Here is a 22,064-nt window from a genome sequence, read left to right on the forward strand (position 1 = left end):
ATTTTATTGTGTTGTTTCTGTCACTGTGGATAAAATACATCAGTTCTAAATATGAAGCAGCTGAAAGAGTTTCCAGTCTCTTCATAAACACTAACAAACATCCTGAACAAACCTCAATAAATAGCAAAATATGGGATTTACAAATCCGGATCATTCTGATCAAGATTATTATTATTTTTACAGCTGGGCCCAGGGATTGAAGATAATAGCAAGTGGTGTGGCAAGAAAAAGCTTGTTTTTTTCTGCCCAGTGTTATTCGCCATTAACATAATGTTTTGATAGCCTAGGTAATATTTTAGGAGGAAAAACGTTAAATACAGTACACACGATTTCTAAACCATTGCCACAAGACCTAAAACATTTACATATTAATTAACATGAGATAAGTGTCATAAAATGTATACTAACCTTGTCTGTAGAAAGTTATATCCAATGTTTCTTGTACTTTGACCATGGGATGACGTTAAACGCGCAACTTTAACGTGAAACGCGGAAGGATATCGCAAATAAATAAATAGTTCTCATTAGTGCTTTTAAAAAATCTGGAAGCCTTGTCCCATTTTGCTGAAGGACTGGTCAAAATAATTTTGTGTGGTTATCGACAGTAATGTCACAGACACTATTTATTTAAAATCTAGCTTCAGTCATTCAAGGCTTCCTTAATTTTTGGAATAATAAGTTTTTTTTTTTTAAACCAATCCCTCCTTTTCCTACCACAACTATAACACAGTTAGGCCAGGTAGAAAAGACCATCTACAAGAAAACACTGCCCTCTAGTGGACATATTGTTAATAAAAGACAACATGACTTTCTGATTTTATCAATGATCTTTATTTAAAACCTGATATGATAGCATGTTAGAAATTTCTGTTTGCTTGCAGTGTAAATCTGAAATATTAGCATTGGTTTCAATGTGACAAATGAAGCCACATTTTAATCTTCCACGTCTTTGGTGTGTTTCCCATATAAACGCATTGTTCAATAACAATATTGGACACAGATCAAGTGTATTAAGAATTCTAGCAATGTAGTATCAAACAAAACAAATTATATACACAATACAAAGAGCTGCGCGTCTCAACCTGGACTCTTTAAGCCCCTGAAAAGTGTCTGAATAAAAGTATTAAAGGAAATTAAGCTAGTATTACTTATCAGTAAGGTCCGTTGTGAAAGTGATCACACAACAGGAAAGCCGTTTGTTTCTCCTGCTGGCTTGGTCCAAGTTCAGTAGCAAAAAGAGTCCTCCACAAGAAAATGCAGTACCATCAATACATTCACAAGACAAAAGAACTTGTACATATATTTAAACAATGCAGAGCATTATGAAGGCTTGGCAACACTTGGAAACAGATCCCCTCTTGTACATCTGTCCAGCGATCACAACTGGATATGGCCAGGAGGATGTGTTTTAAACAAACCAACATGGTGAACAAGTTTGGCCAAACACTTAATATATCAAAGACCTCACAAGCCACAGTTCTCTAACTTGTTCTTATTTATTGTAAGACTGTGGTGGTTTTGAACACTAGCTCCTAGTTTAAATTGCATTGTGAGTGTGTATTGAAGTACAGCAACTGCATTGATCTATGAAATCTTGCAGCTTGTCCGTGCGCAGTTCTGGGACGGGCTCAGTGGTGGGTAGATGATTTTGGATTTTTTGGTTCCGTTCCTTTTTTTAGTGCTGCTGGCTATGACCGAGTAGGAACGACCATGCATCATCCTGGCGTTGAGGCCGTTGGCCATGGAGAAGGACTTCAGATGGCTCTTTAAGGCAATAGGAAGGGGAAGTTTGTCCACAAGGTGCACTGGAGTGCAAGAAACGATAGAACGACAGCACAGGTCCTGCAGACTCAACACTGGACAAAAGAAAAGAACAGGTTCAGGTTAAATGCAACATATTAGAGACCATATAAACATCCTCAGTTCACAGGCATGAAACAATGTTAGATATTATGCCTTCATAAAATGTAGATATGCAAGCTATCTGTCATTATATGGTTTATAATCATTCAGAATTTGTCAGCAACGTTTGTCTTTAAAGGATGAAGTCATTCAATGGAAACTGAAGCTGTTTTATCATATTGCTTGGCCTTTAAATAATCTCCAGTCAAAATAAACACATGATGCTTTTATTCAAATGCCTTAATCTAAGCTAAGTAAATGTTTTTATATCGCTTGACCTTGTTCCTACAGGCATTTTTCTAGCATAAACCAAAGCTATGATTATTAAGAGCTGAAATGTGCTGTGTGGGCGGCTGGCCGTTACATTGATATTTGAACACTGGGTGTCTCCGCTGTGAGAGGTATAAAGTCTCAAAGCTTTGCATACTTCAGGTTTCTAAAGCGTTCCTTTGGCCCATACATAATTGCAGCATTGGTATGAAGAAAAAAAACTTGTATTGCTGTTGCTTATGAGGTGATTCTCAGAAAGGCTCCACTAAAAGGTCTGCTTTATTCTATGACAGCATTCCTTAATGCATCATTTCATGTCAGAAACGTTTATGGTGAAGCTTCTTTAATTCCCAGAGAGAACATTTCCAACCTCAGCTACATAATGAGTCATAGGGAGACGTTGATGGAAGTGTAGTGAAACAAGACAATGATGGTATTGTTGTGAACTATCGACGATTGTAGAGGTTTAGCTGTCTTTTCTCTCTATAATTGTTTTACATGATTTACGTTCATGTAACTGTGAATGTAAGTGATATTTTTACTATAATAATTTTTGAAATAAAAATTTTATATTTATATAAAATAAAATATATTTTTACAGAATGATACTGTTGGCATTAAAATTATACAATTTTATAATATAATATAATATATGCATTTGAATTTGTATAAAACATTATACAAAACATATGCATTTGAATTTGTATTTCACACTTAGTTTCTAAATTATTTTATATTGTTTTTTAGAATTTTAATAGGACATTTTGATAGGAAATGATTTGTAGAAAGTATTTTTACATTCAGATTATAAATTACGTACAAACATGGGCAAAAAAAAAACGTGTTCCCAATCTTACACTGAACATAGTGTTTAATTTTTGATATTAATATGTTTTGAGGCAACTTGTAATGTATTGTATGTTTTAATGTATTTTTACGTTTTTATGTTTATTTTTAAAATATCATATAGCAACAAAAGTGAACTTCTGAGTCCCAATTAGATAATGTCCATATCATATATATGAAGCCTGACAATAGAGGCTTGTCACCTTTATTGGGTCTCCAAAGTCGCTCCATACCATGCCTCATGAGCACAATTCGTGCCAGCTCAGTGAAGGACTCAGTAATGTTGAAGTTACAGAGAGGGCTGACCTCGAAGAATGTGACCCCCAGTCGTTCTGCAAAAGCCTGGGCGTGCTCGGTTGTCACCTGACGCTTATAGGCCAGGTGAAGCCTGTTTCCCACCAGGATCTTGGGAACACCTGGTGCATGCTGGGTAAAAAATAAAAAATAGTTACAAAAGCACTCCTCAGGACATAACTGGTTTGCTGATTTGTTTTATTTTATTATGTCAAGACAATCGCTTTAATAATAAAGCAATTTTGAAAGCAAATGCTGTGCATCATCAGTCCCCTGCTATCTACACAAATTAGTTACAGAGCCTCTGTATCATGTATCATTGCAATATTATAATTATAACCGCGGTTACTGAGTTGCATAACAAGCACATTTCCTGAAACAGAGATACATATCTATTTTAGCACTTTCTCAAGATGATTAGCTTATGTCGTATTTAATGTGATTTCAAAGCTACTAGTATGAAGTCATGTCTGTTTATATTCATAATCATACTGCACTGCACATTTAACATGCTGAATACTGTAACTACAGTAGTTTTGATACGATTGACCTGATTTTACCTCATCAATCTCTTTAATCCATCTGTCGATGCCATCAAAAGACCACCGGTTTGTGATGTCATATACAAGGATAACACCCTGTGAGAAACTAAATTTGTTATCGACATCATACAGTATATTAAATTGAAATGCACTTTCAAGTCAAAATAAAAGAGAAAATGAAACCATAAGCTATCATCTGAGGTTTCAAAAAGTCAGTGAGGTACTGGAAGTGGTATTATTTAACATCTCATACAGTATGTGACTAAAAAATTGTTGGCAGATAGGATGTAATGTCAATAAAGACTGTGGCTTTGCTCCAAGTGTTTCTGTTATTAGGATATCTGTGTTTGCCAGAACAAGGAAATGTCATATCAACAATACCAGTCCACTCCGATTTATAGCACACCACACTTTCAACAGGAACTGCTGATCATTGGGTGGGGTGTTTAACAACTGTCTGGGCACACTGGGATTTCAGAGATATTTAAAAGCTAATTTCCTAAAGTCTCTTTGCCCATTATATACAATGGGCTACACACAACTACACAAATGGTGTCTGATGAAAATAATAACAAAACATAACAACAATTTAAAAAAATAACATCAATTATAATTAAAAAGAAAATAATAAAAAATATATATTAATTTAATTTAGTTTAAGCCTCAAATGGTCCTCGTTTAATGTCTACACTTATGGTATTTGGGGTCAATATGACCCCAAAATTGAAAGAGCAATTGTAAAAAAATATATAAATTTTTAATCATACAAATAATATATCATTTTTTTGTTTACATCTCATCTATACATTAATGCTGTGTTTTGGGAGATATGAAGTACTTTTGTTCATATTTACCACAGAATTCCGCAACTACACTATTAGCTCGCATGTGAAATATAAAATTTTTATGAAAAAATCACTTAAACGATGATCTAAATTTAATTTAAGTTGTTTCTGGATATTGATCTAGGTGTTAGGTGTAGAATTCTGCCATCTGTCGGTTAGAGATAAACCTAAAATTATTACAGTTTAGGAAAGAAATTGTTTTGACCAGCAGAGGGCCATAGAGAGCCATTCATTTTACTGGATGTGGCCAACTGCTCTTATAACAATTTTTGTGATACATTTTGTGAATTTATGTATATTTAAACATTAGAAAAGACATTTAAAATAAATATTCTTTCAAACAGTAGATTTTTTTTGTAGTTTTTGATGCATTTTGAAATGTCTGTTTTTACAAAATGCCACAGAAATTTGACAGAAAAATGTCACATAAGAAGTCTTAGAGTCAAATTGTAGTTGCATGTTATTGATTTTACGGTAATGAACCAAGTGTAAAAAACAATAATTAACTTTAGAATGTAGAAGAAATTAAATAAATAATATGTAAATAAAGCCAACAGCAATATGCAGAAATCAACAGGAGTGAAGAGTGAACATCAAATAACAATACAATGTTTTACAATCACATTCTGTGGCAATCATACCCGTCTGTGTGTGTGTGTGTGTGTGTGTGTGTGTGTGTGTGTGTGTGAGTGAGAGAGAGAGAGAGAGAGAGAGAGAGAGAGAGAGAGAGAGAGAGTGAGAGTGTAAGAGTGTGTGTGCGCATGCATTAGGTCTCACCACTTTATATTTTTGTTCTGCATTTAGGGCAGATTATATTTGCCAAATTATATACAAATGCTTTCTGTGGCAGTCATGCCTGTCTGTGTGTGTGTGTGTGTGTGTGTGTGTGAGAGAGAGAGAGCTCTCTGTGGCAGTTTTTATTAACTGGCTGCCACAAATTAAATTTCAGTATTTATTTTAAATGAATTATTTTTTAATTAATAATTATAAATAAAATCATAAAAAATATTTTTACATTTAATTAAAAATATTTACATCTATTATAGGCATTCACAAACTCACAAGTAGTGACTGATAAATCATTTTAAATTTATTATATTTATATTTGTGAATACATTTTTTTAAATAACTTTACTTTTTTATTTAAATTAAGTCAAATAAATAATTATAAATATTATACAAAATATATTAAAGGGATAGTTCACCCAAAAATGAAAATTCTGTCATCATTTACTCACCCTCATGTCGTTCCAAACCTGTACGAGTTGCTTTCTTATGTTGAACACAAAAAAATATATTTTGAAGATTGCTGGTAATCAAACAGTTGGTGGTTGCCATTGACTTCCATAGTATTTTTTTTCCTACTATGGAAATCAATGGCAACCACCAACTGTTTGATTACCAGCAATCTTCAAAATATCTTCTTTTATGTTCAACATAAGAAAGCAACTCGTACAGGTTTGGAACGACATGAGGGTGAGTAAATGATGACAGAATTTTCATTTTTGGGTGAACTATCCCTTTAATTATAATTGTGTTATACCTGTGCTCCTCTGGAATATGAGCGGAATATGGTGCAGAATCTGCCTTGTCCTGAGGTGTCCCTGAAAAAAAACAACACAACACAACACAGAGGGTCCGCATGACAAAGGACACATTCTTCTTACTTCTGTTCTTCAAAACGTCTGTAGCTATTGTCTTTCCCTCTGCCTGGTGACATGAGGAGCTCTTTGTGGTTGGTGCCAGGGCAGCAGACTTTGAGTAGGAGCAGTGAAATGAATCATTCACCATCCAGGGCTGAGCGCAGCACCAAGATGTGCCAGTCATGTTGCAGCGGGTAGGACTGGAGTATCACAAACACTCTGCTCTAAAATGCTTCGTCTGTCAAGGCCAGATTATCAATAATTGATTCCAGACTCTTGCAAAAAGCTCAGTTCTCTTAAAATGCGCCAGAATTTATAAACAAGTTCTAGCCATGGCTAGTGGGATTGACTTGGCTGAATTTTTCATTGGAAGAGTTTGTTGAGGAGCACTGTAATTAACATAGCCAGACGTTTGGCATGATCACTTCATATTTTGGAAACCGACGGGACCTTATTGAGCATACACAGGCATGATGGAATGGAGGGGGTGATCTTTAATCTCTCTTCATGCTCGATTTGAGTTCAAGAAGATCACAGGAGGAAATCAAGTTGAAACTTTAAAGTTCAACATGTATTTCTAGGATATGTCAGGTGCTGCAGTCATGGGTTTCCAATTTCCACAAGGAAAAGTAACTGATGTAAAGCTACTCACCAAAGCTGGAGCTTGACTCTGCGTCCATCGAGCAGTATGGTAGTTGTCTTGTAGTCAATTCCTACAAGTGAAGAAGAAATAACAAATTGACTTAAAGGTGAAATATCTCATTTTTGTGGCACTAGCGTGACCAAATATAATTGCAAAAGTAATGACTGTTTTCAAACAGGCTTCCTGGCTGCCATTGGTCAAAAAACAGATAGCCCCTCTCCAAACTCACATTATTGGTTAACCTAATCAGGCTAAACAAAGCCACTACAGGAGAAAGCAGAACATAAAAAAATACAGTCAAATGTTTTGGGTCAGTAAGATTTTTGTTAATTTAATAAGCAAGGACCCATTCAGACAGTATGACATTTATAATGTTACAAAATATTTATTTTTTCAAATAAATGCTGCTCTTTTGAATTTACTATTACTCAAGGAATCCTTATAATAATATATATCACGGTTTCCACAAAAATCAGAAATGTTATGTGAGTACCAAATAAGCAAATCAGAATGGTTTCTGAAGGATCATGTAATATCATGTGAAGACTAGAGTAATGATGCTGAGAATTCAGCTTTGCCATCACAGGAATAAATGATATTCTAAAATATATTCAAATAAAAAACAGGTATTTTAAATTGTAATAATATTTCACAGTATTACTGTATTTTTGGTTATATAAATACAGCCATAGTAAGCATAAGAGACTTCTTTCAAAAACATAAACATCTTACTAAATCAACTTTTTTGGAATGGTAGTGTATGTTCAATTGCTAAAACGAGGCAAATTAGCACTGGCAAAAATTAATTAATAATTAGAATAATGACCATTTCTGAAGAAAACACTGATGATGACATTTTCAGTCCGTGCAAAATGCACTGTCATGATGCTAGTACATTGTGATTGTTGCTATGCAATTACTAATGTCTTCTAATTGGTTTTTAGCATGTTGTCACTTTGTGTTGTAGCTAGAGGGTTCTAAGCAGTTGCTTAGTGCTCCAACTCTTTATGATATTCTGGCCCTACATATGGTTATGTAATTGTCTTCCAGACAAATTTCAAAGCCCAAAAGTTTAGTAAAATAAAAACACCATTCTTAAACAAGCTGCACAATTTGAGTTTAATACTTATCGTTAGGGGTTTGTTCAAATTCCTAGTATGAGCAACAGTAATGTCCAAAAATAATCTAATAACTGCAAATGGGAAAGGCAAATGGCGAGAAACACTGAAGAATATTCCAGAGAGAGTTTGCATTTTATGTTCAAATAAAGACTGCATTCCTTTACTCTTAGTCCCTCTTTTGATCAAGCTTTTGGGTGACAGTAACTATGATTAAGTGACGTCTGCTGGTATGAACATGACACTTGAGGAGTATGCCTACCTAGGCTGAGATTGGAAAACTTTAGTGTTACCTCCGTGGGGGATCCAGGTTCCACACGCATACACACTGGCATTCTGAACACTCTTTATCCTAGGGAATTTCAGAGTCCATCACACATTCCACTGCGATGAGAATGAAACCCAACACTGTGAAAACATACATGGAACAACTGCGAGATTCCATTAAAGTGAAAGAATGGTGAAAACACCATCGCTGTCACTAAAGAATGGAACCAAATGAACCAATCACAATCCCATGTCACCCTGTGAACTGTGAGGTCACTTAGTGAATTACAGCGTATCCAAAGATGCACTAATGGTGAGGTGTAATGTTCTGTACATTAAACATCAAGTATCAAGTCCTCCATGAAAAATGATGCATTAGTTCTGTTTGGGTCTCAGAGACTACATCTATAAAACATGATAAATGAAAACTTAAATTTATTAATTTATTTGTGATATAATTATGCTTCAAATAGTATCTTTTACATGATTTTTTAATGTTTTTGAACGTTTCTTTTATGCTCACCAAGGCTGCATTTATTTGATCAAATATATAGTATAAAAGGTAATATTGCTAAATGTTATTACAATTTAAAATAAATGTTTTCTATTTGAATATATTTTAAAATTTATTCAGGCAAACTGAATTTCCAGTAGTCACAGAAAATATTCTAATATGCTGATTTGAATGCTCAAGAAACATTACGTTAACATTATAATCAATGTTGAAAACTGTACTGTACTGGTTCTTATTTTTATGGATAGCATAATACATTTTTCACAATTCTTTGATGAATAGAAAGTTCAAAAGAACAGCATTTATTTGAAATAAAACGTTCCACTGCAGAAAAAAAATATTAATTTCTTTAAAAAATGGTTTGGTTGAACAATAAATGCTTAATTAGATGACTCTAACTTCAACTACAGAACAAAAACATATTTTATAAAATAAACATGACCAGCGCTTACATCATATTTTCCACCACTAAATAAATCTTTTATCAAGCTTTTGATAAAAGGCTCATAGTGAATTATTTAATTCAATATGATGCATCACTTTAGACAAATATATTGTATAACACCAGCTCTCTAGTATTTTTTTTCCTTTATAAAAATGTCTGCCTGTAGGATGCAGTCTTCCTGTTTGTGTGGGCAAGCTCTGATTCATCCTGACAGATTTTTTCACACTAACTCTTTCTGTCTCCTCGCACAATTACCCTGCTCTGCACCTCTCCTCGCCTCCCTCACAGCAACCAGCAGAGAGCTATAGACCATTTCTGACGGGATGACACATACGCCAGATCAACGGGAGTAAGTTGATGAGGATGAAGCCTCCATGGATAATGGTGTTCGAAATCTACAGCATCTAGAGCTGAGGGAGAAACAGTTATGCTAACACTTACTGATCCATCCCTGTGCAACTTCAAGTCACGAAATGATAAAAAAAACTAAAATACTGCAAGCTGCTTTGTGGCCTGTGGAGACATTGTGGCTGACCTCAAAAAACATCAAACAGATCAGCCAGAATTTAAAGCAGCATAATTAAACTCAAATAGACCTCAGCCAGGGTAGACAGACACCATAGTTAAAGGTGCACTAAGTAATTTCTCCCAGATTAAAAAAATATATAAATAAAAATAAGTAAATATAAAGTATATTTCTTTTTTTTTAATCATATAGACCCACATGGGGTAAAAACTGGAGTCATATTAGTACCAAAATTGGCTAATGTTGAAATTCTACACTAATTTTTAGAAATTAAAGGGACAGTCCTCCCAAAAATAAAAATTCTGTTATCTGTCATCACCTGTATGCATTTCTTTCGTCTTCCGAACACACAGGTAGATATTTTGAACAATGTTGATAATTAAACATTTTCGGTTCCCATTGATTTCCATTGTATTTTTTGTCAATACAATGAAAGTCAATGGGAACCAAAACCATTTAGTAACTTGGGTGGACTATGCATTTAAAAATAAAATACTAAACTAAAATCAGTCACTTTAAATGCTATAGGTGAATTTAGGCATAATAGCACGATAATATACAGTATGAAAAATCAATATTCCTTTTAAGATTTCCTTTAAGATTTTCAAGATTATATTTTACAGTGTTATGAAATGTATAGTGCTTTTAAGTATTAACTTAAGAGTGTGCTAGATGACAGCAAAGATGAATAAATAAAAAAAAAGCAAAATGAGCATGCAAAAATAAATATTCATTTAAAAAAATATTGACTGATACCAAAAAAAAAAAAAAAAAAAAAAAAAAACACTAATACTGGCTAATAACCGATATGGTACCAATAAATAGTACATTCCTAATCATTAAACATTTGCTTTTGCGTGATGCTGTATCCACACTGCAAGGTGTCAGTATTCGTCCAATATACTGTAAGGTAATGCAACATAACCAAAAATTATTTGATGCGTGTTGTATCGTCTTAGATGTGATCACAGGGCAAAATGTACTTCTACCATTCACAGCCTTGTTTTAATTCGTGCAAAATTTACATTTAAAATCTACCTTGATTAAGCTCCACAGGTGTTACATAACCTAAAACACATTGAGCAACACATCAGCCTGTATGTTATTTATAAGACAGTTGGATAAATGTTTCAGTGGCACAGAACTGATTTCTCTCTTGGTGAGGAACAGTTGCAAGGTTTCAACTGGCACTGTTCCTTTCAAATCAACAATCAACACACCCTTTTCATCATTTAAACAAGCAAGTGGCTTGAGAGGTTCATGCAAGTGTTTAGATAAACATCAGAAAGTACCACTTCTTTTCTCGCCAGAAAAGTCTGGCTGCATCCTCATTCTCCTCAGCTGCATTTTGCTCAGCAGTCAGAGAGCACAGTTACGTAAGAGTTTTGGCCAGTAGTAATAATCTCTATAAACAGAAATTTCAACAGAGTTTATCGACCATGTACATACAGTATGCGCTTATAAGGAATTTTGTGAGTTTCTCCCATGGTTACAATACAAAATATATACACAAGTTATAAAATATGACAGAACAGGATTTAGAAAATGTTCTGAATCTAGTAAGCAACCTAAACAGCAAAAGGCTCCAGCACTGGTCTATTAATTGCTTGCATACCCAATGTCTTAGAATTTGTTTTCTAAGTATTAGCATCCTGGCAGAGCTGTTTACTGGCCCTGCGGGGGCAATATTTTTTCTAGAGAGTTTGTAAATGAATGTAGTATGAAGTCACTTTCACAAGACTGTAGTGGGGTATTACATTTTCATCACTGTTGCGCTGAAAAGAGCAACTAGTTTAAAGTTGACATGAAAACTAAATTGACCCCATTTACTTTGCTAATGCACATCCCTGATCTTACTGTGAACTATTAATCAAATCAATGCACCTTTTTTCCAAATGTAGTTTGTTGTCATAATAGTTATTCAAAATGCAATAATATTCTCTTACTCTGAAACAACTTTCCTTCTTTGTTAACATCAGACTATTAATTCTGGTTGGAAAACCCACTTTTCACAATCCACTAAAGTCCCGTCTTGCTCAGAAATATGTCATATTCCTGAAGTGGGTTGTGACTTTAAAGGAATAGTTCACCCGAAAATGAAGATTCGCTAAACAATGCTAAACTACGGTGGCCGAGAGGTGCAGAACAAATCACAATTCTGAAAACAAAATAACAAATTACAAACGCAAATGCAAGTCTACAAAACAAAATAACAATTCAGAAAACACAACAACAATTCAGAAAACATTATAACAAGTCAGAAAACACAATGACAAATTCGAAAACAAAATAACAAGTCAGAAAACACAACGACAAATCCGAAAACAAATGAACAAGTCAGAAAACACAACGACAAATCCGAAAACAAATTAACAAGTCAGAAAACACAACGACAAATCAGACAAACCGGAAAAGGTAGGTATAGTTTGAGACAGTGCCATTGGTTTGGGATCACTCACTGCTGACTGGACGAGACATCTGTCAGTCAAAAAATACGGAGTGTCTATTTAGATTTAGTTAAAAGTAGCTGTAAATCATCGGCTCTAGTGGTGCAGATGGATAAGCGCTAGTCGTTGGCATTTCCCGGGTTCGATCCCACCTTTTGCCGAACTTTTTTTTCTCACTTTATCGAACCGGTGTCGATCGTGTCAAAAAGCCAAGGGCAAGTGCTTATCCATCTGCGCCACTGGAGCTGTTGTTCTACAGCCACTTTAACTAAATGTAAATAGACACCCCGTATTTTTTATTCCATAGTAAGGTCAATTCATACAATACATTTAAACTGAGCTACTTTAACACCATCTCCGAACTTTCTACCCTGGCTGGTTCTTCCCTGTATACGTTGATTGACAGATGTCTCGTCCTGTCAGCGGTGAGTAATCCCAAACCAATGGCGCTGTCTCGAACTATTCCTACCTTTTCCGGTTTGTCTGAATTGTCGTTGTGTTTTCTGACTTGTTAATTTGTTTTCGGATTTGTCGTTGTGCTTTCCGACTTGTTATAATGTTTTCTGAATTGTTGTTGTGCTTTCTGAATTGTTATTTTGTTTTTTAGACTTGCATTTGCATTTGTAATTTGTAATTTTGTTTTCAGAATTGTGATCTGCTTTGCACTTTACGGCCACCGTACTAAACACATCCTCAAGCCATCCAAGATATAGATGAGACTGTTTCTCCATTACAACAGATTTGGAGAAAATTTGCATTACATTACTTGCACCCCGGACATTACTTGCTCACCCCCCCTGCAGTGAATGGGTGCCGTCAGAATGAGAGTTCAAACAGCTGATAAAAACATCACAATAATCCACAAGTAATCCATACGTCTCCAGACAATCAATTAAATTATTTTGAAGTGAAAAGCTGCATGTTTGTAATAAACAAACTCATCATTAAAGCATTTTAACTTTAAATTGTTGCCTCTGGCCAAAATAACAGTCCATAATCCATAATAATGTTTCCTCCAGTAAAATAGACCATCCACTGTTGTTCTTTGTCATCAAAAACCATGAACTTGATTTGTGCATATTTCTCTTCTGGTTCAGAAAAAAAAATGTCACTAGAAAGAGAAATATTATGTATAGAAGACTTGTATTTTAACAGTTTGAAGTTAAAAATGTCTTGATGGATTGGTTTATTAAAAACTGTTATTTGCATCACAAGACACTAATTGATTTACTGAAGTTGTGGATTATTGTGAAGTTTTTATAAGCTGTTTGGACTCATTCTGACAGCACCCATTCACTGCAGAGAATACTGGTGAGCAAGTGATGTAATGCAAATTTTCTCCAAATCTGTTCCAATAAAGAAACAAACTCATCTACATCTTGATATGATATGGCTTGCCCGCAGCCATATCACCCTGTAGCCCAAGACTGGTCGCCCACTGAAGTTAAGCAGGGTTGAGCCTGGTCAGTACCTGGATGGGAGACCTCCTGGGAAAAACTAGGTTGCTGCTGGAAGAGAGGGTGCTCACCCTGTGGTCTGTGTGGGTCCTAGCGCCCCAGTATAGTGATGGGGACACTATACTGTCAACAAGCACCGTCCTTCGGATGAGACATTAAACCGAGGTCCTGACTCTCTGTGGTAAAAAAATTCTATGTCTTTCGAAAAGAGTAGAGGTGTGACCTCGGCATCCTGGCCAAATTTGCCCATCAGCCTCTGACCATCATGACCTTCTAACAATCCCCATATCTGCTGATTGGCTTCATCACTCTGTCTCCTCTCCACCAATAAGCTGGTGTGTGGTAGTCGTTCTGGTGCACTATGGCTGTTGTTGCATCATCCAGGTGGATGCTGCACACTGGTGGTGGATGAGGAGATACCCCCTAACAATGTAAAGCACTTTGAGTGCCTAGAAAAGTGCTATATAAATGTAATGAATTAATTACATCTTGGAGGGAGTACATTTTAGGAATTGTTTTTTGTGAACTATTCCTTTAAAGGGGTGGTTGATTGCGATTTCACTTTTTAAACGTTAGTTAGTGTGTAATGTTGCTGTTTGAGCATAAACAATATCTGCAAAGTTACAAAGCTGAAAGTTCAATGCAAACGGAGATATCATCTTTCAAAATTCTGGCAGTTTAATGCCTACAAAAACGTCTGGTAGGGACTACAACGAGTTACTTCCTCGTGACATCACAAACCCAGATAAACCCCGCCCTCAGGAAAAGGCAGCAAAGGGGGCGCTGCTTTAGAGAAGAGGAAGAGAAAACTAGAGGTGCATGTAAAAATCTGTTCATTTATGAATCGCGATTCTGTATCAATGTTCAAAAGCAGCGGTTCTCAATACCGTTCCTCGCGTTTCCCTGCTCTGCACACGCTCTCTCTCTCTCGCTTTCATTCAGCTCCACAATTAACTGTTCCAATTATACACTTATTTTCACATAGCTATGAGAAACATTAAACATGGACGCGTATGCGGTTGCTGTACTGTATTAAAGCTCAGGATAAAACCATATATTAAAAGCCACATAAGCAGTAGCATCTACAAATAACAGCGTATCTAAAAGCATGAGACAACAACAAACAAAAAACATAGGCCTAACATTAAAAGCCGTGTTTGCACAGGTTCTGCATGATCCTCTTCAATAATATCCTCTGCTTCTCAATCGGGCTCAAACCGATAAGCGATATTAGCCATTTTTTACAATACAACTGGAGCACATGCCGCTGAGGTGAGGTGCGGGACGTTTAGAACACACTGGGCTAGCTAACCAATCAGAGCCCATCGCCTATTTCTGAGGGTGGGGCTTCATAAAAACAGGAAAAGATCAGCCCGTTTCTCGGAGAGGGGACAGAGCTGTGTGGAATAAAGGTAAATTATGTGAAAAATAATGTGTTTTTTTTTTTTAAACGAAGCATTAACACATATTAGACTGCACCCCATAAACACAATCAAGCCTAGAAAAAACCCAGTGAACCACCCCTTTAAGAATATACAGTACTACACCTGTCCAAGGAAGACAAATACTATTTAAAGGCTTTTGGTCTAAAGATGATTTTGTTCCTAAAACCTGTTGCCTCTCTTCTAAAAGTGGCTGGCATTCCTTCCTCAGCTGCTTGAATAAATGAGAACACAACTGTGCAAGCCACCCAGATCTCAGTCAGCTTCTGACCCTAAATGAACAGGTTGGCTATCAATTTACTTGCTAAACCACTTCAGTCTAATCTAAGCTGTTACAATGAGACTCAAAATGTTCATCATACCTTGGAATTTGCCCAAATGCTGTGACAACGAAAAACAGCATTTAAAATGAAAAGCGTGTTGTTCTTCCTGTTCAATAAAACACAATGCTGGAGAAAATATGCAAACTATTAAGGATTAAGAGACCTATAGTACTGTCACACCGAGAGCAGATTGCTAACGAGTTAATAAGTGATATGCAAGTGAATACGTACAAGTAAAGAGGTTGTGATTATGTGATACCAGCCACATGTTTGCGACACATAATGAATGTTGTTGGTCTTTTTAGGCAATGAAAAATATGTTGTTTGGCTGAGAAAGCCCAAAGGGGGGTTCACTACAGTTGATTTCGTCCCCTGGGAAGAGTTACGTTTTCCAAAACAGGGAGTAACTAACTAATAACTACAACTACTACTGAGCTGTAAATAAAAGCAGGACAAACTGGGGTTAGATGAGTGATTTGATCTTGAGGTTTAATATCTGTGGTATATTTACAGTTATAATAAATAAGAGATATAAAATAAACGTAGAACAGATGCAGATCCCTTGTTTTTGTGTATAACGATTTTTGTTTACATTGTTTAGACTGACAACAATTCTGAAACTGTTCACAATAAATGATGTAGATGTAGATGCTTGCTAGCTGATAATCAAGTGCATGATACAAAGGTTAAATAATCTACAATCCATAATAATAGATTTATCCAGAAACGCACCGACCAATTAACATTAGTCTTATTTGTACACAGAGATCAAAACTTACCCATATTGTATCCATATGGTGATTCGCTGGACCCATCCTGTAGACTGGCCAGTATTTCCCCTTTCCCAACATCACTGTCTCCCACCAGCAGGAATTTCAGGAGGAAATCATAAGCTTTTGCTGGGCTGCTCCTGTGGTTCATCTTCACATCAGCCCAATGACCCATTCTGGTACATCATGTAACTGTCCTTTGATGGACTTGTGTTAAATATGTCAGACCACCAGTGCAAATGAACAATATAGCTATTTTAAAAACAAATATACGTAGTATAGTCTTTTCTGTGTTTAAAATCTCATGCCCAGTACAACACTAAAGCTGTCCTATTGTTCAAAGATTCTGGTTGTGGATCCACTGATGCTGTTGCGTCACATTAGTAGGTAAATAAAGACCCTCGTATGTTTACAGTATAGTAACATAAGCCAGGAAACTTCTTAAAATCGGTTGTTTATACTTATATAATAAATGTTAATCTTTATAAAACACCCCTAATGTTTTTTCATCTTTACATTTCGAGCAAACCTGGTCCATTGAGCTCTCAGCCACGATCCCTCTCTTATACCAGCCTCCCTAAATAGTCAGAAAAATGTGAGTTCATCCTTAGATTTTCCTTGATTGGCTCCTGCGTGGAGTTGCTAGGGTAGCTCTGCTCTGTCATTGGACATTAATCCCGTCCATCAAATCCCGAGAACGCCCATTTTGTGTCGGAGAGGGTGTGGCCAATCTGCTGTTTTGATCCCATAAGCGCTGATACCAGATCAGAGCCCGTATGTTCGTCCATTTAGGTTTTGTCGCGCGGACGGTTGCTCAGCTGATTCTGCGTCAGCGCTCCAGCGCGCCTCAAGCGCGTGCTCGAGTTTGTTATTTTCCGGGGCACGAAGAATGACGTAGTGTTTAAATGACGTAATATGATTATTGTAGTTTCTAAACAGGTTATTGTAGTTTCTCTTTTCTCCTTTTAAAACCGCTGCAGTACTTCGAAGCTATATTTTAGTCTGAGAATAAAAAAAGCTATTAAAATCATTAAAGTGGGTTAGTTATGTTTTATTTAGCAAATCTACTGTCCCTTCTATCTTTGATCTGTTAGGCTTTCAACCTTTAAAAAGCCAGTCCAGCCAGACTTTAACACTATTATAACTTTTATTAAGACAATTCACTAGCAAAACTACATTATATAATGCTTTACAGATCAATATTTAGAAAAGTAGAAATGAGTTCATTAGAAATAACATGAAAATGTTTTTATGCATCACATATCAGTTGTGATATATGTTTGCATTATGTTAAAGCTGTTGGCATTTTTGATTATTGCATTATTGTTTAGGTCTCCAAGAAACATATTACAAAGATTGTTTTTGAAAATTGTATTAATATTTTATGATCAAACCACTATTATACAACACATGCAGAATCCCTCTACATTAAAATGAATAAAACTACATATCTTCAGGATCTCATTCATTGTGATTAATGACTACTCCAATATAATTTTTATATCTTTACTTCAACATCTTATTTCTGTTGTGACTTGTGTCTGTTTGATTATGTATAATCCAAACTGAAGAAACATGTTTGAGTTTAGTGTTATTGCGCAATATTGTTCACTTGAGTACCACTGAGAGCATCTGAGCATGTTATTATAAAGCATGTATCTGCTATAAGTGTATGATATCCAAATATGCAAGCACAGACTAATGTTCTAGTATGCTGCAACATTACCTGTCATGTTATATTAATTATTACACAATAATCAACAAGTTGTATGCTTTTTCACGCCAATGCAATTGCTAAATTTAAGGATCATGTTTTACATCAAAGGGCAATAATAAAAATGCACAAATGCTGCCCTCTAGTGTTCTAAAGTAAGCCAAACAAGCAGCTCATTTCTGACTATCCTCACAAATGTTGACACATTTTGCATACACAGCTCAGTTGTTTGATATCAAAATAATTTGTATCTTACGGTGTAGAAAAAGCAGTGACTTATAATTTATTATCTTCAACAAAATTCACAGACAGATGATCAGTCTTCATTACTGTTCAGTTTTTATATGTGTTTGATTCAATCTATACAGACATTTAAGTAAAATGTGACAATATATACAGCAATCATTACCAAAATGATTACTGAACACACTCTCCTGAACATCATTCTGATGAAAATTCTCTAAATATTAAATAATTAGCTATACCCAGGGATGGGTAACTGCTGTCCCTCCTTGGCTTCAAAAAAGGTATATGAGAGTATAATAGTATCAACTCGTGCCATCCTTGGGTCATCATCAAACTCTGGATCAATGTAGAAGAAAACAGGCATGTCTACTTCCTCATGTGGATTTAATCTCTGTTCCTCAAAACAGAAACACTATTGGGGAAAAAAGAAGCAGTGTATTAGCACACTAATTTAGCACACTATTTTGAATTTAGCATCTTTTTAGTGAGCTAGGTAACAAACGGATAGACATAAATTATAATAGTAATGTCAGCATGGGTTTATTTAAATGTGCATTTACCTGTATCTTATTAAAATACTGTCCGGCATCAAAAGGTACAACATTGTAGGTAGAAATTCCTATCACTGGTTTGTCTGTGGGATTCCGTGCCTTATAAAAAGCCAGTGCAGTTTCTCCTGGTACGAGCTGGGAAACGTTCAAACATAGAAGAATCAATTTGGGTAGTCTTCATCTTCAGAGACATTAAATGAAAAATATGCTGTTTATGGAATGCCAAATGACCATTCATTCTTAAAATCAGTGTTTTAAATGACAATTTATGCTACAGTCCAAAATGTTTAGTATTGGCAGAAAAGAATCAGACTTATAATCAAAATATAATATTACCTTTACAATCCTCTTTTATGATTACTGGAATTTATTTAATATATACACACATGTATATGTTTGGAATAATGAAGATGTTTTACTTAAATTTATTGAATAAAAATACAGTAAAAACAGTAATATTGTAAAATATTATTACAATCTAAAATAAGTTTTTCTACTTTAATATATTTTAAAATGCTGAATTGTCTGCATCCATTACTCCAGTCCTCAGTCATATACTTCAGGAATCATTCTAATATGCTAACTTGCTGTTCAAGAAACATTTATTATTATTGTTTAAAATAGTTGTGGTGTTTAATATTTTATTTTGAAACTGAACAAAAAGTTGATCACAAAAAAATGTCATCTTACGTAAATCTCTGACTGTTGCGGACGGAAGTTCCACTGCATGCTGGCGTGTGTGTCTGCATTGAAGGTCACTTTAATAATACGGTCCCTGACTGGCTTCATTGTCTCCACTTGATCCGTGTTATGTCCTGCTACTGCTGTGCCTCCCAGCCCTGATGCCTGATGAAAGACAAGGAACATGTTATTGTAATTCTATAAATCCACAAAAAATTACTTCTACTGAGATTATCAGTGTAATACTGACTTGACAGTACAGTCTGTAAACTGGAACAGCAGCATATGACAGGCCAATCATTCCTACTCCGGCAGCCGCGATATATGTGAGGACGGTCTTGTTCCTTTTCTTCCAGTCATCTTCCTGGTTCTGATGTTTCCTTTTGTGAGTTTTAGCTCCTCGTGACTGGTTGAGGAATCGTTGTGGGGTCCTCCTGAGGAAGAGCTGGCCACTGGAAGTGGCTAGTCCTCTGATGTTGCAACAATTAATGCATAGCCGAGTGCTAGAAAGCGCTTGCTGTACATAGTGCTTTGCAGTGCACCCACGGAGAAGGAATGGTAATAGCATAATCCTAGAGTTATAAGTGAAATGCCCCACAAGACAGGTATGTTTCACCTAAAAACCCAAAACATAGACAGACATGATCACTAAAATAATACGAGTGAGTGATGGATTATATTACACAGACTGTATGATCAGTCCACAACTAAAAAAAAGGCCTAGTACCTAGACTGAAGAAACGGTTTACTGATGAAAATAAGACATAGGCCTAGGCTATCAAACCTAGGCTAGTAGGCTTTTATTACATGTTTTATAGTAAGTCTGTAAAGTTTGGGATCAGCAAGTTTAAATTCTAAAAAGTATTCCACAATATTATTTTTATTGTATCATTGATCAAACAAAACTGATTTGCTAAACCTTTTGAACGCTAGTATATATGAAAACGAACTTACAACATAATCATGCAAATTGTGAAACTACTTACAGCCTTATTTTATGTGCTACTACAATAATTATAAGCATAAAGCTATAAACAGTAAAGTACTTTTCTTAAACGATATGACAACGTAACCCGACTGTTAACCAATAACACAGAGTATAAAGTCCTGTTACTGTACAACTTACTGTAAAGCATGCAGAATAGTGCAAGCTATCGTGTTCATCTACCGGCTATCACGGCTAATTTACATTGTTGTGAACGTATATGTTGACCCCGTGACTAAATATCTAATTAATATGATTTTAAACAACCACAAGCATTTCATACAGGAGATGCTGAAGCATTACCTGACTCAAATGATGCGGGTATGTGCACGTACACCCTTCAACAACATGTTACAAAACGTCAAGATCAACACGAAAATAGTGGTGCAGCAGATACTAGTTCCCCGGGTACGGTTCGCTACTGCTACAGTTCCGGTTTTGCTGCGGAAACTGACCTAGCTTGAGGTAACGTTACGTTACAGTGCTTGTTGCTGAGAGAAAATGTGTTTACCACAAAGACGATATTACACATTATAATAATTGTTCTTATGTTACCACTTGAATCAAGTTTATTAATGGTAAAAGTTCAATAAGTGTCTTGTTGGCGGTCTGGACAGGCAATAACGTTACTCTCCTCACAACATAACGAACATTTCAACAACACGGATGTTTTAAAGTTAAGTAAAAACGTCTTCTTTACCGCTAAAAAAATCATTTTAGGTTTTAGGGATCAAATCATGAATAGTTTTAAAAAAGGTATCCCGTTTTCAAAGTAGGACTGTCAAACGATTAATCGAGATTAATCTTTAATATGTGTGCCCTGTGTATATTTATTATAGGGATGCACGATATATCGGCCACCATATCGGTATCGGCCCATATCGGCTCATTTTTTCTGTTATCGGTATCGGCCAGATAAGAAAATTTGGCCGATATCTTAAAGCCGATAAATAATGCATTATTTCCTTCAGAGACACTTCAGATGCGCGCTGTTCGTTTGCAGCCTTTTGTGCAATTGTACATTGTAATATTGTGTTTATTTGATGTATATCTGATTTATCTCATATAGAATGCGTTTGGTTAAGTTAAAAGAGCGCTTCAGTTTACCGATGATCATCTTTAGCTCAGCACACGCAGCCCAAACAGCAGTGCACAACATTAATAACTATGATTGGGAATGTCGTGTATATAAAATTCTAATGAGAACATTATTATAATAAAACGTTGGGAATCATTTGACAGCACTACTTCAAATTTTGTTTTTGTTGTGACTGGTTATTGGTTAATTTGCTAAAATATTACATACGCTCTGTGAATGTGGATTTTAAACTATACCGTATACTAATTTCATTTAGTATAAACGTTTTAGTGAAAAACTTTTTAGATCAAATCATTTAAAAACATACATTCAATATTTTGCTTTTGGTAGATTATGTGGCGGAACAGTGTTGGGGTAATATATTACAAGTAATGCAAGTTACGTAATCAGATTACTTCAAGTAACTAGTAAAGTAATGCATTACTTTTTAATTTACAAGAGAATATCTGAGTTACTTTTTCAAATAAGTAACGCAAGTTACTTTTGTTTTTCAA

The 22,064-nt window shown here is 35.4% G+C and overlaps 3 protein-coding genes across 3 annotated transcripts in view; 1 reads left to right on the plus strand and 2 right to left on the minus strand.

Annotated features, from left to right (window-relative positions):
- Positions 1-845: 845 nt before the first annotated feature.
- On the minus strand, positions 846-16,865 carry LOC107566485 (ras-related protein Rab-40B). Its single transcript, XM_016251955.1, has 6 exons — positions 16,304-16,865; positions 6,995-7,055; positions 6,243-6,303; positions 3,873-3,950; positions 3,222-3,444; positions 846-1,856 (listed from the first exon to the last, which is right to left on the minus strand). Exons 1-6 carry the CDS (start codon positions 16,467-16,469, stop codon positions 1,585-1,587), a joined length of 861 nt encoding a protein of 286 aa, XP_016107441.1. The 5' UTR covers positions 16,470-16,865; the 3' UTR covers positions 846-1,584.
- Positions 16,866-17,866: 1,001 nt separating this feature from the next.
- On the minus strand, positions 17,867-20,883 carry cox11 (cytochrome c oxidase assembly homolog 11 (yeast)). Its single transcript, XM_016251957.1, has 5 exons — positions 20,775-20,883; positions 19,737-20,102; positions 19,496-19,651; positions 18,815-18,940; positions 17,867-18,666 (listed from the first exon to the last, which is right to left on the minus strand). Exons 2-5 carry the CDS (start codon positions 20,052-20,054, stop codon positions 18,484-18,486), a joined length of 783 nt encoding a protein of 260 aa, XP_016107443.1. The 5' UTR covers positions 20,055-20,102; positions 20,775-20,883; the 3' UTR covers positions 17,867-18,483.
- Positions 20,884-20,925: 42 nt separating this feature from the next.
- stxbp4 (syntaxin binding protein 4) overlaps positions 20,926-22,064 on the plus strand; it is a gene marked incomplete at its 5' end in the record, with an annotated part of 32,494 nt that continues 31,355 nt past the window's right edge. Inside the window, one exon of the mRNA XM_016252297.1 lies at positions 20,926-20,936. Within this exon, the coding sequence (XP_016107783.1) occupies positions 20,926-20,936 (11 nt within the window). The remainder of the gene's footprint in view (positions 20,937-22,064) is intronic.

Source organism: Sinocyclocheilus grahami, unplaced genomic scaffold (genome assembly GCF_001515645.1).
Source record: "Sinocyclocheilus grahami isolate Dianchi unplaced genomic scaffold, SAMN03320097.WGS_v1.1 scaffold26.1, whole genome shotgun sequence".
Classification (NCBI taxonomy): domain Eukaryota; kingdom Metazoa; phylum Chordata; class Actinopteri; order Cypriniformes; family Cyprinidae; genus Sinocyclocheilus; species Sinocyclocheilus grahami.

Excerpts from the sequence above, each read along its gene's own strand:
- LOC107566485 (XM_016251955.1), bottom strand. The coding sequence starts at position 16,469 with ATGGGTCATTGGGCTGATGTGAAGATGAACCACAGGAGCAGCCCAGCA. Across the intron at positions 3,445-3,872 it reads GGATTAAAGAGATTGATGAG|CATGCACCAGGTGTTCCCAA; the intron begins GTAAAATCAGGT and ends TTTTTTACCCAG. Across the intron at positions 1,857-3,221 it reads ACTTTGGAGACCCAATAAAG|TGTTGAGTCTGCAGGACCTG; the intron begins GTGACAAGCCTC and ends TCTTTTGTCCAG.
- cox11 (XM_016251957.1), bottom strand. The coding sequence starts at position 20,054 with ATGCTATTACCATTCCTTCTCCGTGGGTGCACTGCAAAGCACTATGTA. Across the intron at positions 18,941-19,495 it reads CGCAACAGTCAGAGATTTAC|CTCGTACCAGGAGAAACTGC; the intron begins GTAAGATGACAT and ends AACGTTTCCCAG. Across the intron at positions 18,667-18,814 it reads AGTATTTTAATAAGATACAG|TGTTTCTGTTTTGAGGAACA; the intron begins GTAAATGCACAT and ends TTTCCCCAATAG.